Below are 15870 nucleotides of genomic sequence, written 5' to 3'. Positions count from 1 at the left end.
CCGCCCGGGGAAGGGCGGGCAGGAGGGCGGGCGGCGCGGTGCTGGCTGTGGCGGTGAGTGCTGAGGGGAGGACGGGGGCGGCCCTGAGGGGGTCCCCGCACGGGTGGGAGGTGGGCGGCCAGGCGCTGAGCAGTGCCTGGAGAGCTGGACCCGGCTCCTGCTGGGTGTGAATTGCGATCGGGCTGCAATTGGAAGCAGTCTGGGCATCAAAAGGGGCCTCCCATGTCCCTGCAGGAACCTTGGAAATCTAGCCCCCAGCGTGGCCTCTTGATGGCCCCACAGAAGTCTCAAAAATAGGGGAGACCCTGGGTTATACATCAGCAGCGCAGAGGGTACCAGTAACTGAAACTCTTCCTCCAGGGCAGGGAGGATTTTGGACCGACCGCTTCCCATTGCCCCTTTGGTAGCTCGGCTGTAACATTAACCCATCAGTTGGGTCAGGTAGCTCATGGGGCCGTCTCCTGTTCTTGCTAAACCACAGCACCTATCTGCTAGGCTGACAATCCGCTCTGCAGATACCCGCAGGAAGGTATGAACAGTGCTCACCAGTCCAGTGACTTCCCATTTATCCCGGTATTTGGTGGGTTCCTCAGAGCATTGTACCACTTGCCCCAGGCTTTCAGAGGGTGAACGACAGACCCCAGTAAAATCACTAGGGTGCTCTTGGTCTCTGGCACCGATGCTGACAAGCTGGACGGAGCAAAACTGATTTAGGAGTCCCAGCTGGGATACCAAAAGCATTACCTGTAGGTTCGTGCCTGGTGTGCCTAGCCAATAGCACACAGTCAGAATCCCCACAAAGGTGAATTGCAATTAAGTAATTAATTATAATTCTGCAGAATCAGGTGCTTGGTGACCTTTCACAAAGCAAGCACCCCTCTGACTTGGATCACTGTTATTTATACACAGCTAACTTGTGAAACTATCTCTGGCTACTTTTCAGTGGAGGTTTTAGCTCGCCTAGCTTATCTCTGTTGAGTCTGTGCATTCCAGAGGACCAGGGGGTGGGACACACCAAATCCCACATTTACATGCATTAACATTTCAATTAGTGTGGTTCTTAATAAATTAATGACCCTTAAGGAGCAAAAGCTTGCCACAGATCAGTGTGGAATCTTCCTTCAGCTGTTTTTCTCCTTGCTTTTTAGCTTTCATCCCTTATCTCCATTGCTTCTGCTAGCTCAAGGCCACAAGTCTCCTTGTTTTCTCTGAGGTTTCCTTGTTTTCCTCAGTTTAAGACTACGCTGTGGGTCACAATAGCTCTTGGAACCTGCAGACTAGTTTCAGCTTCATCATGAACTTTAAGGTCTATATTTTAGTTCCTTTTTTGTACATTGGTCTCTAGTAGCTGGAGTTGGAGTGTGTTTAAGATTAGAAACTATGTTTCCTGGCCTCTCAAAATAAGCCCTATCCTACGTTTTGAGGTTTTATCACCAGGTCTAATATCCTGCATTTTGTGCAAAATTCCTAGCTTCTTATCTGTAGAAGGAACTATTTCTCATATTAGGAGTGTGAGATAAAGTTTTATGTTCCTTGTTACAGTTGAGTGCAGATGCGTAGCATTCATTAGTATGCCACAGTTCAGTTCAGTGTAAAGATAATAAAGCTATTTTTCACTCATCTTAAGAAATTTAGCACTAGGGTGAAAGTTTTCTAATAGATTCACCTAAGGCTGTATGGATTTCTTGGTGTTGAGGGCTATGAATTTCTGCTGTACAGATACGTTGCTTGAGTCGTGCAGGCCAGGAAGCCAATGTAAATATGCTATTTTAAATAGTAGCTGATTTACATGTTTAAGTTTCATTTTGCAGCAGGCGTGGATAGTGTTTTGTCCACAAGCATTACAGTTTTTTGAGTATGTATTTTATTATTTTATTTTTTTTACAGAAATGTAGGGTTGTATATGATGAAATTATACCTTTGTGTTTGTTTTTTGCCTGTAGCAAGAGAAAATCACCGTGTCTGAAATGGTGAGTTCATTTGTTGACAAAAAACAACAAGTCTAAGGTACAGAAATACAAGATGTGCTGTGTTCTCATCACTAAAAAAGTAGTCTTTCATCAAAGGGGGAAACAAACCAGCACCTTTATGAAGTCATCTCCCACAAGCTGTATTTTCCCCAGTGTCTTCTTGCTATCATTCTGCTGAATTGAATGTTGGTGACAAAATTTCTTTCTGGCAAGTGAAATAAAAATAATTCCTTCTTTTGCTTCTGCTGGGCCACAAGTGACCAAAACAAAGTGGGAATTTCCTGATAAGCTCAGGAGTCGTATTAGTCGGTACGTGCAAATTGTACATGCTCTAGATAGATGTGTTATGTTAGGTACGGTTGATATAGGAAGTAAAGTTACTGTGGAAAAAACTGATGCGTTAGACTGCTGGGAAGCCACCAGCTGGTTGGACTGAAGTGACAGTGACAGATCTCAGTTTAAAGTAAGGGCCATCGATCGTCACCCAGGTTCATATCCCCTTCTAGAGGCTGTGTTTTTGCCAGATAATGTACTGCTCTAAATAGGAAGCTTAAAATGTGTTCAGAATTATGGGAATTCTCCTTCACTTCCCTAATTTTAATGGTGACCTGGTGGGAAAGTTCTGATCCAGGGAATGTCTGTTGTGCTTTTGCACCCGGTTAGCTTACAGCACGACTGCCAGCATCAAAAGGAAACTAAAGGTTCTGCTGGCACTTCTGAGAAATCCTGATTGCTGTCTAATTTCACTTTTCATATCCAAAGAAGAAACTAATAGCCTGAGAAGGAAAGGAGTGGAGGAAATTCATAGGTCAGCAGTCTGATAAGATCTGTAGAGATAATATTTGACCCCTACAAAAGGGAAAAAATAAAAAAGCCTTCTGTTATTTAAGACTTGACAAAGGCACTAAACGATCAAAACACAAGCAGGCGTAAGTGTACCATGGATGGAAATGTAGGTGTCCAGGAAACTCCTTGGTGGAAGACTTGAAGCGGGATTCAGAGAACTTAAAATCTGGGCTTTGAAAACCACAAGGATGTTTAAATATGTAAACTCGCCTTGTGGATTGATCTTATTATGGTTGGAATACTTTCACGTATCATTGGTTTAATTCCTTTCTTCCATTGCAACGAGATTGCTGTTTTGAGAACGAGGGCTGATGAGCGGTTAAGCCAGGCAGAGCAAAAGCCACACCTTTACTCTTTTTTTACTTCTTGCTTCTCCTGCTCTGCTTCACAGTTTCTTAGCAATGCTCTCGGCCATTTGCAGAAGTGCAGACAGGCAACGAAATTTCCCAGAAGATAGTTAATGACACATGAAAATAATGATAGTGTGTTATGCTAATCTGCTTTACTACCTCACTTCGTAGTATTTGGATTACTTTATATGCCTAGGAGTTTAAAGGTCGCGTGATAGGAAGTGCTGCTGCATCACGGGCTATTTCTTGAAAAGGGATAGGATTGCTACTGAAATTTGTGAGGAATTATATAGAAGGTGAGGTTTTAAAACGTGTGAATGTGTTACGGATCAGTAACAAAAGTGGGCAGAGAACAGAGCGCTCATTTTGGATTTCAGGTCTTTTGCTTTGAGAGTAAAAAAGCTCAGCTAGAATCACTGAAATCTTTAACTCTGTCTGGAACCCATGATGCGTTTCCCACACAAATCAATTATCTCATTCATTTCTCCAACGATAAAGCAGTGTGGTGGTTTCACCCAGCTGGGCAGCTGAGCTCCACCACAACCGCTCTCTCACTCCCCCTCCTCAAAGGAAAAGGTGGGGAACATACAAAGGAAAAGGGCTTCATTGCCTATCACTAGCAGACTAGAGCAGTGAGAAGCTAAAAACACCTCAACCCCATCTATACTCTGCCACCTCTTCCTGAGTGGCGCAGGGGAACAGGGAATGGGGGCTGTGGTCAGTCCCTGAGGCTTTGTCTCTGCTGCTCCCTCACAGTCATTCTCTGCCCCTGCTCCCCTTGGGGTCCTTCCCAAACTGAGCCTGTGGGGGCTGCCCACAGGCAGCAGCTCTTCAAGCACTGCTCCCACACGGCTCCGTCCACGGGGTCCATCCCTCCCCCAGGAGCAAACTGCTCCAGCACGGGTCCCCCACGGGTGGGGGCAGCTCCCCCCAGACCCCCTGCTCCTGCGTGGGCTCCTCTCCATGGGCTGCAGCTCTGGCCCGGGGCCTGCTCCTGCGGGGGCTCTCCATGGGCCGCAGCCTCCTCCAGGCCACATCCACCTGCTCCACCGGGGGCTCCTCCACTCATGGGGGGGCTGCAGCGTGGAGATCTGCTCCATGTGGGACCCATGGGCTGCAGGGGGACAGCCTGCTCCACCAGGGGCCTCTCCACAGGCTGCAGGGGAACTGCTGCTGCCTGCCTTACTACATCTATTCTGTTCTGTTGATCTTTGATGCCATTAATATGAAAATAAATTACCTTCCAAAACTGCATGAGAAGATTTGATGTTGAAAGGAGTATCATAGCAAGGCTGGGTGTTGATTTGGGGTATTGGTTACTCTTAGTTAAATAAAGTATGCTCAACAAAAATGGATTTAAAAGGCAACAGCGCGTATAGAATATATTAAAAGTGAACCCCCCAGATTGATATTGATCTATTTGTAATTTCTTTAGGACGAATGAAGAGAAAATGGGAAGAAAGGCTGAGGAAAGTTGAAGAACTAGCATCTCACTATGAAAGAAACCCACTTCCTGCAGTTTATAGACCAAAGCTGTCCCCCTTTGAGCCATCCCCTGTTTGGAAAATATTTTGTCGGCAGGCCGAAGCTTTCAGCTATGTAAAAACCTGCAAAGAGGTAAATTATGCTAGGTGAATGTCTCTGTGCTTCAAGTGCATTCAAGGATGATCTTGATTTTACAAGTTGGTTAACAATGAAGTCTTTTTCAGATTGCAAAATCCCTTTTTTGCAATCATGAGACTTTTTTTTTCTTGCCTTTGTAGATCATGCTATACTGGAGGTAGCTAGCTCTAAGTACTAGTTGTAACATAAGAATTGAGAGGTGGAGTTAACCTCTAACAGTAGAAGTGTTTTTTTTGGCAACATTGTAGTGATTATAAGTGATTATAATTATATTCCTTCTGAATATAAGGAAGGTGGCAGGAGAATGGGAAGGAAGTGAGTTGGGTAGGAAGAAAGAGGTGGAGAAAATGAAGAAGAGAATGACAGGAGGCAGAGACAAAAAGAGCAATGCAACTCTACTGGCATCAGAGTAGCAAGATGCTGAGAAGTAATGATCCAAATAAATACATTATGTAAAATGTATCCTTTGTTTTCAGTTCCCTATATTTAATACTTTTCAAACTGCCGATTTTAAAGAAATATAATGCAACATATCTTTTCCTGAATGTACTTTTACTGGCTTGGTAGTGGTGTTTTTAGTTTGTTTTGGATTTCTATTTTTGTTTTTAAATAACATAGAGCCTAAAGACTATCTGCTGTAAAGCCATATGTTGCCATCATACCCATTACAGTGTTTGTTTCAGGACATTGTTCTTCCTCCTGTTAGAGGTACCTGCTAGTGTTCAGGAAAAAAAAGACTACTGAGAAAACAGAATTTACATGAATGCACAGCAAAGAAAAGCTTCACATTTGTTACTCATGTAACAGATGCTACTTAGTTTAAAAAAGGATAAGTGATCTGCTACTTAGTTTCCTAATATTAACTAAACTTTGACCAAAGAAATGAATAGATATAGGAACTTCTGAAGAGTTTAATTAGTTTTCTGAATAGTAATTTAAAAAACAAACAAACAAACAAAAACAACCAAACCTTCAATGTTTTTCTTTACAAAGGACGTTCATGTATTTGCCTTGGAAAAGAACACAAAAAATGGACAGAGGTTTTACCTCGTGACAACATACAAAGAGCTTTGGTTTTATTACGTGTAAGTATTTGAAAATGTATGCTATACCTTGCTGGGGGACAGGTCAGTCTTGCTCAGAGTAGCACAGCTGTAAAGGGCTGTGCTATGGCCAAGGTTTGATCTTGGCCATAGAGAAAGTCTTAATAATGCCAATCCAATCTATTCTACAGTGGTTTTCAACTTTCTTTTGAGCTGCAGACTGCCATTATTTCCTGTGAATTAAGGACCCCATCTACTGAACTTAAATCTAATAGCAGTAGATCTGCTTTTACTGTCAGCTTTCCTCAGGGGATCATGTCAACAAATGATGCAAACATATTTCTGTGATTAGTCATATATCAACTTAAATAGGTATTAATATAAATGTCCAATTACCATTTTATGCCTTTGCATGGTGCAGTTTCAGGTATTGAAAATTTGCTGAATGTTTTTTCCAATTTTTGTTTTACAATAAAATACCTGGTTTTGAAGTAAAACAAATGTAACAGTCAAAGTTTGTATGAACTGTAGACTTGATTTTTTTTCTCGATTTGAAAAGAAGATTAAGCTTTCTTAATTCTTAATTTAGTTGAAAAAAAAAAAAATAATTCTATGTAATCTTATTTTTTGTGCTTAAGACTTAGGACTGATAACATTGGTTGGTGGTTTTTTTTTTTTTTCCATTTTTTTTCCTGTTGTTTACATCATTATTTAAATTCCCCAAACCATTTCTGTTGATATTGTAAGACTTTGGGGGTGGGGATAGAGGGAACACTTTCCAAACTTAAATTTTAGACCAAGCAAATATTAGTTATAATTTTTTCAAAGCACTATGGAGCTGTTACTGGTTTTAATGCGAGTGCCTGACTAAGAGATAAAACATTGTGTAGTACGTGTGAGTTGGTGTTTGCAGTTGATAGGTATGTATAATGCTTATCATGAGAGGTCATAATTTGTTTTTGTTTTTCCTTAGCCAAGGTTATAAAACAAGTCTTATGCATTGCTATGAGGTGATTCCTGAAAAAGATGCTTGCAAACTTTATTTTGATTTGGAGTTTTACAAAGCAGCAAATCCTGGTGCAGACGGCAAGAGTATGGTTGCAAAGTTAATCGAGGTAAAATGGCACAGTCATGTTGTAGACTAATTTGAATTTGTTGTTGGTTTAATATAAAACCAAAGTATTTACCGCCTTATCTTGATTATTGTAGTAAAATTAAAGAGGATTATAGAGTCAGTGGGCATTTTTAACAAAGTGAAAAGTACTGTTTTAATTAAAGCATAAGTTGCCTGCTTTATACAAAAGGAAATACTAGAGCACGATGGTTGTTGGAATGCTTGTATTCACTGGAGGTTTACTGTTATGGTGAGTTTGTTTGCAGATTGTTTTATGTGCTCTGCCACTTCAAAGCTGTCAAACTGAAGGAGTGTTTAGTTATTCTTCAGAATAGTATCAATAAAAGTTTTATTTGAATATTCTGCAAATCATTTCCTTTTCTAACAGGTGCAATCATATATCAAGGCTTAGATCAATTCCTCCTAATGTTAAGACACCTTCAGATGGAATTTCATTACAGTTGATATAATTACGACGTAGAGAGCAGGAGGTGACTGTAGTCATCAATTTTGACACCTAAAGTTAAATATGTTTGCTAATTATAAATTTTATTAAGTAGTGCAAATTTCTATCCTATTGCAAATTCAGCTGGAAAACAAGACATTGCAACTGCAATATGTCAGAGATGGAAAATAACACAGGTTTTTAGAAGAATGTCTTCTGTTCCAACAAAATCTCTTTGTCAGTGGCCATTTATTTGTGAGACATCTAGTGTCTCTAACTAGAACAGAAAGAGTAAGATGAATAAGGTTACTTCTACATAAATAATGCTTAGCTGGTAAAGAATCTGGAGGGTTTTACTCTGTTATGGATCAGTTCTCAAATCTAGATACTCCTAGAGTTAGGTAGAGATCTTTGGATTTGCTGGTTGGGGAGGAAATGAGATGCTATAGTCATAAACTTCCAGACCCCCAGGTTCTGAATCCCAGTCCTAAACATGAGTAATGACGTTTAGCTTATAGCAGGTTTTTAGAGCTGGACTTCTGTTGTTTTCTGCTTGTTTACTGTTCATTGGGTCTTCTGATATAAAGTGTTGGTGTGCTAGTTCACTCTTCTATTTAGCCTCTACCTTAGATACTAGGTAAGCTTGCCTTAGAATTAATGGCACTGTGGGTGTGAACCGCTTTGTTGGGGGGGAGAAAGATAGGGATAGAGCCACTACATTAGACCTTGACCTGAAAAGCTGCTTACCCCATCACTGTTACTATATTCAGTGATTTGCTCAATTCAGAAGATACAATATATGTCAATTTTCTTTAAAAATTGGCATATTGTGAGTTAATTTGAATTACTTGTATCAAAATGAAAAGAAAAAAGATTTAAAAAATGTAGACTCTGCATTTGTTTTAGGTTTTATAGACACTACTGTTACAAGTGCTAAAGAAAACAGCCTAATGAATGTTTATATAATTTTCAGCTTGTCAGCCAAAAGTTGAAAGAACTTTATGATGTTAACTGTTCAGCCAAAGACGTCTTGAATTTAGATTCCAGTACTGATGAAAAATTTAGTCGACACTTAATATTCCTACCCCACAAGACTGTATTTAAGGATAATATTCATGTTGGTAAGTGTGTTCTTTTCACTTATAAATTAGAAATAAAAGGTGAGGTTTTGACTTTTCACAGTGCCATCTTACATTTGAATATTTGTTTTAATTGAATTACATGTGAAAACAACCACGTATTCCCAGCAAAAATGACTATTTCTATGTAATTAAGCCTCACATTCCTCAACTCATCTTCTACTTCCTTTTTCTATAATTATTATTTGCATTTCTACAACATAACTTTTTCATGTCTCTGTGGTTTATTTGCGAAACCGCTGGCAAGACTGGTTTTTGGCTGGAAGATTTTTGTACAGTAATTGATTAATTTTCAGATTTGTGTAAATCTTAACAATTAAAGTTAAGATTATTGGCTCTAAATACAGCTGGTTTGTGCTCTGCACAGGGTCAGAAAGTCAGGACAAAGAAGGCTTCAAGCCACGAGTACTTGTAAACATGGTTCAGAGAAAGCTGAAAGCAGTTTTAGTTGTTGATGTAAGTTGGGATTTGATGGCATAGAGTAACTCCAGCACAAAAAATTACCAGTTCAGAATTGTCATCGCTACGTTTGTAAAATAAGTATAATAATACCTCCATACTTCACAGGTGTTTTAAACATACTTTTGAAATATTGGAAGATGGGCTCTTTGCTTTTAGTTGTGTTCCAGGTTTCTTTCTAGCCCCGCAAAGCATTAAGGAAAATCTTACTCTTTCTTTTGCATTGTGTCTAGTCATTCTGTGTGGATAACACATGTACTGTTGAATCAAAGGGTGTGGGGTCAACATGTATGTGTTGTTCTGAGAAATCATCTATGAAAGGTCTTGTCAACATGAGCAACTGGAGGAGTAAAACAAACTGTAAGGAGAGGCTGGATCTTGTAGGTCTGTGTGCATGTACATTTTTTTCCCCCCATAATATTTGTAATATACGGACAAAGTTCATGGCCTGAACATAAACCCAAGGCAAAATTCAGATCCTTCAACACAAAGACAACGGGATTTCTCAGACCTATTTTTTTAATGTTAAAAAACTATTTTTCATTCTTAGGAGCAGTGCAATCTGTGTCCCTATAACAGAAGTGTTTGTTACATGACACTGTAGCAACAGCTACGAACACAAAAGACTTGTATAGTATCATTCCAATTTGTATTTCAAAAGTATGGTCTTTAACTCCTGTGCCACTAGAAAACTCCCAGGTAATACATGGGTGATAAATAATTCAGTATGACAGCAATTTTAGCCTATGATCCCGATAGCTAAATTGTGTTAGTCAGTTCTTTCAGCAGAAGCTTGAACTATTTATTCTAGTCCATTAGCTAAGTGTTTTGTGTCTCCACTGTTAAGTGAATTTGACATGTTTACTATCAGACTAAAGAATGTCTTTAGATTGTGTATGCATGTTCTGCCTTTGCCTTTTTAACAAACGTTGAAGTCATGGTACAAATCCATTTTATAATTGTGATACATCAGTTAAATTTGTGTATGATATCAGTAACAAATAATACAGTTGAGACTTTTATTGGGGTGTTTTAGTAACCTGTTTGACACACCTGGCTTTAAGCTTAGCTTTATTCTGTGTGCAAAATACTTTAGTATATATCTAAAAATGCAGACAATTTCATGAAGTAACTTCATAGAATGTTTATGAACTATATATTCTTTGATGTGACATGAAGATTTTTGTCTAATATTTAACTTACAAGCTAATATATTTTTCAGAAACATTCAATGGTTTTTAAATTCATCATTGTGGTGTTGGTCATTCTGGAAGATCAACAATCACGTCTTCAATAATCTTGTTTCATAAGCATTTTGTCAGCAGTCATGCACAAAATGATGGCTTAAAATTGAGATCTTGTCTGTCAGAGTCTACATGTATAACTGCAATGGTGCAGGTGTCAGGATGGGTAGGAGAAATTGTCTGAAAGCCACAAAAGACTTTTGTTTCATTTTTGGACTTTTAACTGAGATTGAATTTGGTTCAGAGGTTTTGCTAGGGAAACTGCACTGACAGCCTATGCATTTCTGTTTTACTTTTTTACCTTTATTTCTAATGAAGTTATTACCGAACCAACTAATTTCTCAGTTCTCTCTGTTCCCAGTAGTGAAATTGCAGATAGGAAAATTGTGGCCATATGTCACAATTAATACACACAGAATTGTTTATTTTCTTCTGGTGGAAAAAAAAAAAAAAAAAAGAAAAAAAAAAAAAGGTTTAAATTCTTGCCAAGCATGGGTTTCTTGTTTACTGGCCAGAAAAAGATTGTGTACTGAGCTGGTCTAAAAGGTTTTAAAAAAAAAAAATCCCAGAGGGGAAAGAAAACCCAAGCAACTACAACCAGTTCCATCTTGGCTGTTCTGAAAATGTTTGCACAGGAACTATTAAGTTCTTTCTTGACTCATAGAGTTATCTGTTTTGTTTTGTTTTTAAGGTAACTTTGTGAGAACCATTTTGCAGCCTGCCATAAGGCTGATGGAGAGTAATGCTGCTGCTGTGGTTCCAGAAGAAGGAGCAGAACGTGTTTTCCAGTGTTCTTCACCCACAGTTGAAGTAGATGGTTCTCTTACAAACCCCACAGCAGCTGAAGATGCTTCCAAAGGTTGGCCAGCCATTGCTCACCAAACAAAGGAAGTAGAAACATCAAACCATGGAGAAAATTCTGAATTTTCCTTTCTAATAGTAAATGATAAAGAAGGAGACAAGCAACTTTTTGTGGATCTAGGTAAATGCTTTTAAGCTTGTTTAGGATGCAGCAAAAGTTAAGAAATGATATGTTCTTTAATATTTGATTACAGATTGCATGTTGTGCCTACGTTCAGAATTTAATTCAAATACAACACATGCTGAAACAGCGGTCATAAATGCTGTACTTACAGGAGCCTTAGATTCTTTGCCCTTGGAACTTTATATTACTACATTTAATTTTATTCAGAATTTGGAAGAAACTCTTGCCACACAACTCTAATTTCATTCCTAAGGACTTGGTGCACCTATTTTGATTAAAAGGGGACAGCATATGTTGCATTCTAATGATTTCAGTTGAATTAGAAGCTGCTTGATTACAGAACAAGTCTTAAAGGTGTGGTCTTTTGTACCAATTCACACATGAACTTGAGGCTTCTTCCACTGTTTGGAATGGCAGTTGTTGGGTTTGGTTGATAGAATAATAGAAATTAGGGCTGGGCACTTCATGCCCTAGTTGTTCTTTGCCTATTCATGGAATTAAAATGTTAAAAATCTCACAACACCCTTGGTCAAACTAAAGTTTGAAAGTTCCACCCTCCTCCAACACTATCTGAATTCTCTGCCTTTTGCCCTTAGTGAAGTGAAAATATCTTAGCACACTTTCCTACAGCAGTGATTTATGTACCTGAAGACTGATTATCATGTTTTTCCTTAGATTTCTCTGTAGAACCTGCATTACTTCAAATTCTTCTCGTGGAGTACAGGATCATTTTGATTGCTGACCTCTTGAGTATGTCTGATTTGCGGTAATGTAGTCCCAAAGTTGGCCTTTTATCAGGCTTCTCCATCACCAACTCAGGATTAGAATCATAGAATCATAGAATATCCTGAGTTGGAAGGGACCCTTAAGGATCATCAAGTCCAACTCTTGACACCGCACAGGTCTACCCAAAAGTTCAGACCATGTGCCTAAGTTCACAGTCCAATCTTTTCTTAAATTCAGACAGGCTCGGTGCAGTGACCACTTCCCTGGGGAGCCTGTTCCAGTGTGCAACCACCCTCTCTGTGAAGAACCCCCTCCTGACGTCCAGCCTAAATTTCCCCTGCCTCAGCTTAACCCCGTTCCCGCGGGTCCTGTCACTGGTGTTAATGGAGAAAAGGTCTCCTGCCTCTTGACAACCCCTTGCGAGGAAGTTGTAGACTGTGATGAGGTCCCCCCTCAGCCTCCTCTTCTCCAGGCTGAACAGGCCCAGTGACCTCAGCCGTTCCTCGTACGTCTTCCCCTCAAGGCCTTTCACCATCTTCGTAGCCCTTTTTTTGCAGATTACTTTCTGCATCTACTGTTCAAAATTCCATCAAGCATATTAGTGAATGGAAATTAAAGAAAAACAAACCATTGTTGTCAATTCACCTGTTAGGTATTTGATATTAGTCCCCCCAAATTAAACCATCACTATTTATGCTACCCACATTACCACAAAACTGGAAGTCTAACATCAAAATAGCTGGGGTACTGAGTTACTGAGTAACTGAGGGCGCAGGCACAGACAGCGATGTGACCGTGTTGACTCATTTTAGTTCCTTTATCTTCAAGAAAATTAAGAAATAAATAGAAATAAAGTCTAGAAATAAAGCACCCAGTGCTCCAATAAATTCTGGGACAGATTAGGCAATGTTTACTATACTTTTAGTTTGTTTGTTTTTGAGACTGGAATTAAATTTCCCTGATAGGCTTTCCTGCACACTTCAGACAAGCAGTGTCTGCTATGCAGAAAACAGGAAGTTTGATGGATGTGATGTCATTTCGGATTAAAATAACTTTGTAGTTTTTTCAGCTTAGTTGTATTTCACAAAGTTATTGTGAAAGCGCGATATTTTTTTTAATACTGAAGATAAACCTTTAGCAATGCTAACATCAGAGTGATGCTGACCTAGATGTATTGGGTGTTTTAAATCTGTACTATGAAAAATGTCCATGTTTGCACAGCCCTGGCATTTCTTCTGTGGGAGGTGAGCAGAAATCAGTAATAGTTTTTGTCCATTCCCGAGGACCTTAGTTGGGTCTAAGAAAAATTGTTTAATTTACAAGCACTAAGTACCTTAAATCCTTACCAGTACAGTTATGTTGTGAAATATTTGTTTTCCTCTAGGAGTTTATACAAAGAACAGAAATTTACGGATGTATAAATCATCAAAAGCAGGAAAAAAAGTGATTCTGACAAGAGCAGAGGATAATAAGTTTGTCCCTACTTGCAAAGAGAATGTGTCCTTGGAAGAAGCATATTTTCTGTCTTCTTTGGTCTGCAATATTAGGTAATGATTTAGTTCCAGCAGAGTTTTAAATATTTTTAAATATGTATTTCAGTGATTTTTCTCCCCCAGCAGTTAGGAATAACTGATACCAATAACCAGGTATTAACCTGGTAATGGTTACCAGGTATTCCTGGTAATAACCAGGAACATTGTTACAGTGTAACTTAGGAGTTTCCAGTAGAATTGTTTTGCTTTAGGAGAAAAAAAAAAATGGGACTCAATTTTCTTCTTTAACCTACCTTTAAACATGCAAAGTCTGTTAAAAGTAAAAAGGATTTTTGTACATTTACTTGTGCACCAGATTTCTCATATGTTACAGATACCTCCTCAGGTTGGTGATGGTCTCATAGAATAACCTCAGTTTTCTTATCTCTATATATTTTCCTTTGTACCGACCTGGGGCTTAAGATGTAATTACTGTAATTAGTCATCACTGCAGCAGAAAGGTTAAAATGGTACATCTCTCCATATAGTATTTTTCTTAAAACTTATTTTTTATGACTACAGTTTTTAGAAAATGTTCATTTTCCTGAACTGGTGCTAGTAACCTGATAGCATGCATAACGTAGTGTATTCATATGACAGGTATCAGCTGAGTCTGCCGTAAATGTGGGTGAGAAATTCTGCTGTGTTGAGTTTAGCCTTCTGTAATCAGCTGGCTTGCAGGTAGCAGTATGGAAAGAAAAAGCAGTTCAATGCAGATAGGGAGAAAAAAAAAAAAGAAGAAAAAAAAAGAGGTTGAAACCTTTCAAAGGGTATATATTGTTTAAATATTGCATCTACAGCAAACACTTTAAGAGTGTGGAGCAGGAGTCTTTAAATGGCTGGCTCCTGGGATTTTTGCCAGGAAAGTTTTGCTTGTTTGCAGGAGGAAATCCTGCCCTCTGCTGCATGGTCAGAGGAAACTGCGAGAAGGCACTGCGGGGCTGTGAGGTAGCAGCATACTGACTGGATCACAGTGTGGATGAGGCGAGACGGGCTTCTCTGGAGGCTGCTACCCTCAGCTGCTTTGTTGTCGTAGCATGCTGCGTTAGATGTTGTTATGCCATACTGTGCTGTGCTGTAAGAATCACACATCTTCCTTTGCCTTCCCTCTTTTTCAGCTCTGAGGATGACACAAGAGTTCTGTCATCTAGCTTTTCAGAAGAGAGAAGAACGTCTGCTTTTTTAAACAGTAAAACCAGAAGCAGTAGAGGTACTACAAGCCTTTTCTGCTGGATGGGCCGGGGGAAGTGTGTTTAAGTTAGACATGCTGTGACTTACACACCCGATGGCTTGTATGAGGGCTTTTCTCCTGCTGCGCTTCTGCAGGAGGCAGCATAGGGATGTCCTGATGGGTACTCTGCAGTGCTTCAATGCCACAGATGGTCCCCTCCTGGTCCCAGCTTTTATTTAAGGAGCTGGTGTGAATCGTGTCTATGGCCTATATATCACATAACAGCATGTTAGAATTACATTAAAACTACAAAACCAGGATGAATGTGTGGCTTTTGTTTTAACAGAGTCCATGGAAGGTTATCAGGATTCACCATATCCAGAAATCGATTATTTCGTTCGTTCTTTGGTTAATAAAGATGGAGTACAAGGAGGTAAAAACCATGTTACTATTTACAAACAAATAGTCTGCAGCTGTAGTTTTTAACCTTTATTTATTTATATATATATATTTTTTTCCCCACCCAGGGATACGGCAATGGAGTTATTTTTCTCTGGAGGAAATACTTGTGTATGATATTTCTGGTTACCGGTGGTGTGAAAATATTGGAAGAGCCCACAAAAGTAACAACATAATGTATGTTCTGTAACTGTTCGGTATTCACTCTAAGTTCAGTTTAGAACAGCTTTGTTTATTTTCCTGCTCAATTGTAATTCTATACAAACACTGAAAAGTTCTTATGGATAGAATCATCACCTGTTACAATTACTGCTATCTTACTCTGGGTGTACAGTGCTTTTTTATTCTATTTTTTCTAAATTTATTGTGGTACAAGATCTTGACTTTAGAGATAAGCCTGAAGCATACTGGAAAAATGACAGACTATGTATGAAACAATATCCGTAGTTTGGGGACAAACAAAATCTCTTCGTTTAGCATCAGAGTTTCACATTGTACATATTTATTTTCTTCACATACTGTTACTAAAACCAAAAGTATTTCATTCATAGGATTCTGGTAGATCTAAAGAAGGAAGTGTGGTATCAGAAGTGCCACGATCCAGTCTGCAGGGAAAAAAACTTCAGATCACAAAGTATGTATCTTGTTTTCAAAGCAATTATACTTAATACTTTTTTGAATCTTAACTTTAATTAAACACCTTCTCTTTGATTTAGGCTTTCCATTACCACCTGGGATATGTCTGCCTTCTCTCTTCAAAGAGG

General features: G+C 39.1%; 1 protein-coding gene across 4 annotated transcripts in view; it reads left to right on the top strand.

Moving 5' to 3' along the window:
- Nucleotides 1-15870, top strand: part of PRIMPOL (primase and DNA directed polymerase) — a gene marked incomplete at its 3' end in the record, with an annotated part of 37828 nt that overhangs the window by 20622 nt on the left and 1336 nt on the right. For 2 of the 4 annotated variants that reach the window (XM_082758815.1, XM_082758818.1), the window contains exons 2-13: nt 4602-4783; nt 5783-5874; nt 6806-6947; nt 8365-8512; nt 10925-11215; nt 11894-11968; nt 13329-13491; nt 14595-14686; nt 14994-15080; nt 15175-15283; nt 15658-15740; nt 15823-15869. In XM_082758815.1, the coding sequence (XP_082614941.1) occupies nt 4602-4783; nt 5783-5874; nt 6806-6947; nt 8365-8512; nt 10925-11215; nt 11894-11968; nt 13329-13491; nt 14595-14686; nt 14994-15080; nt 15175-15283; nt 15658-15740; nt 15823-15869 (1511 nt within the window). Of the gene's footprint in view, nt 1-37; nt 54-4601; nt 4784-5782; nt 5875-6805; nt 6948-8364; nt 8513-10924; nt 11216-11893; nt 11969-13328; nt 13492-14594; nt 14687-14993; nt 15081-15174; nt 15284-15657; nt 15741-15822; nt 15870 lie in introns of those variants that run through there. The other 2 variants (XM_082758817.1, XM_082758816.1) reach the window with 2 other exon arrangements.

The sequence above is a fragment of the Aythya marila genome, assembly GCF_965140915.1.
Source record: "Aythya marila genome assembly, chromosome: 4".
NCBI classification, from domain to species: domain Eukaryota; kingdom Metazoa; phylum Chordata; class Aves; order Anseriformes; family Anatidae; genus Aythya; species Aythya marila.
Note: the sequence above shows the minus strand (reverse complement) of the source record. Positions and strands in the feature narration are given on the sequence as shown.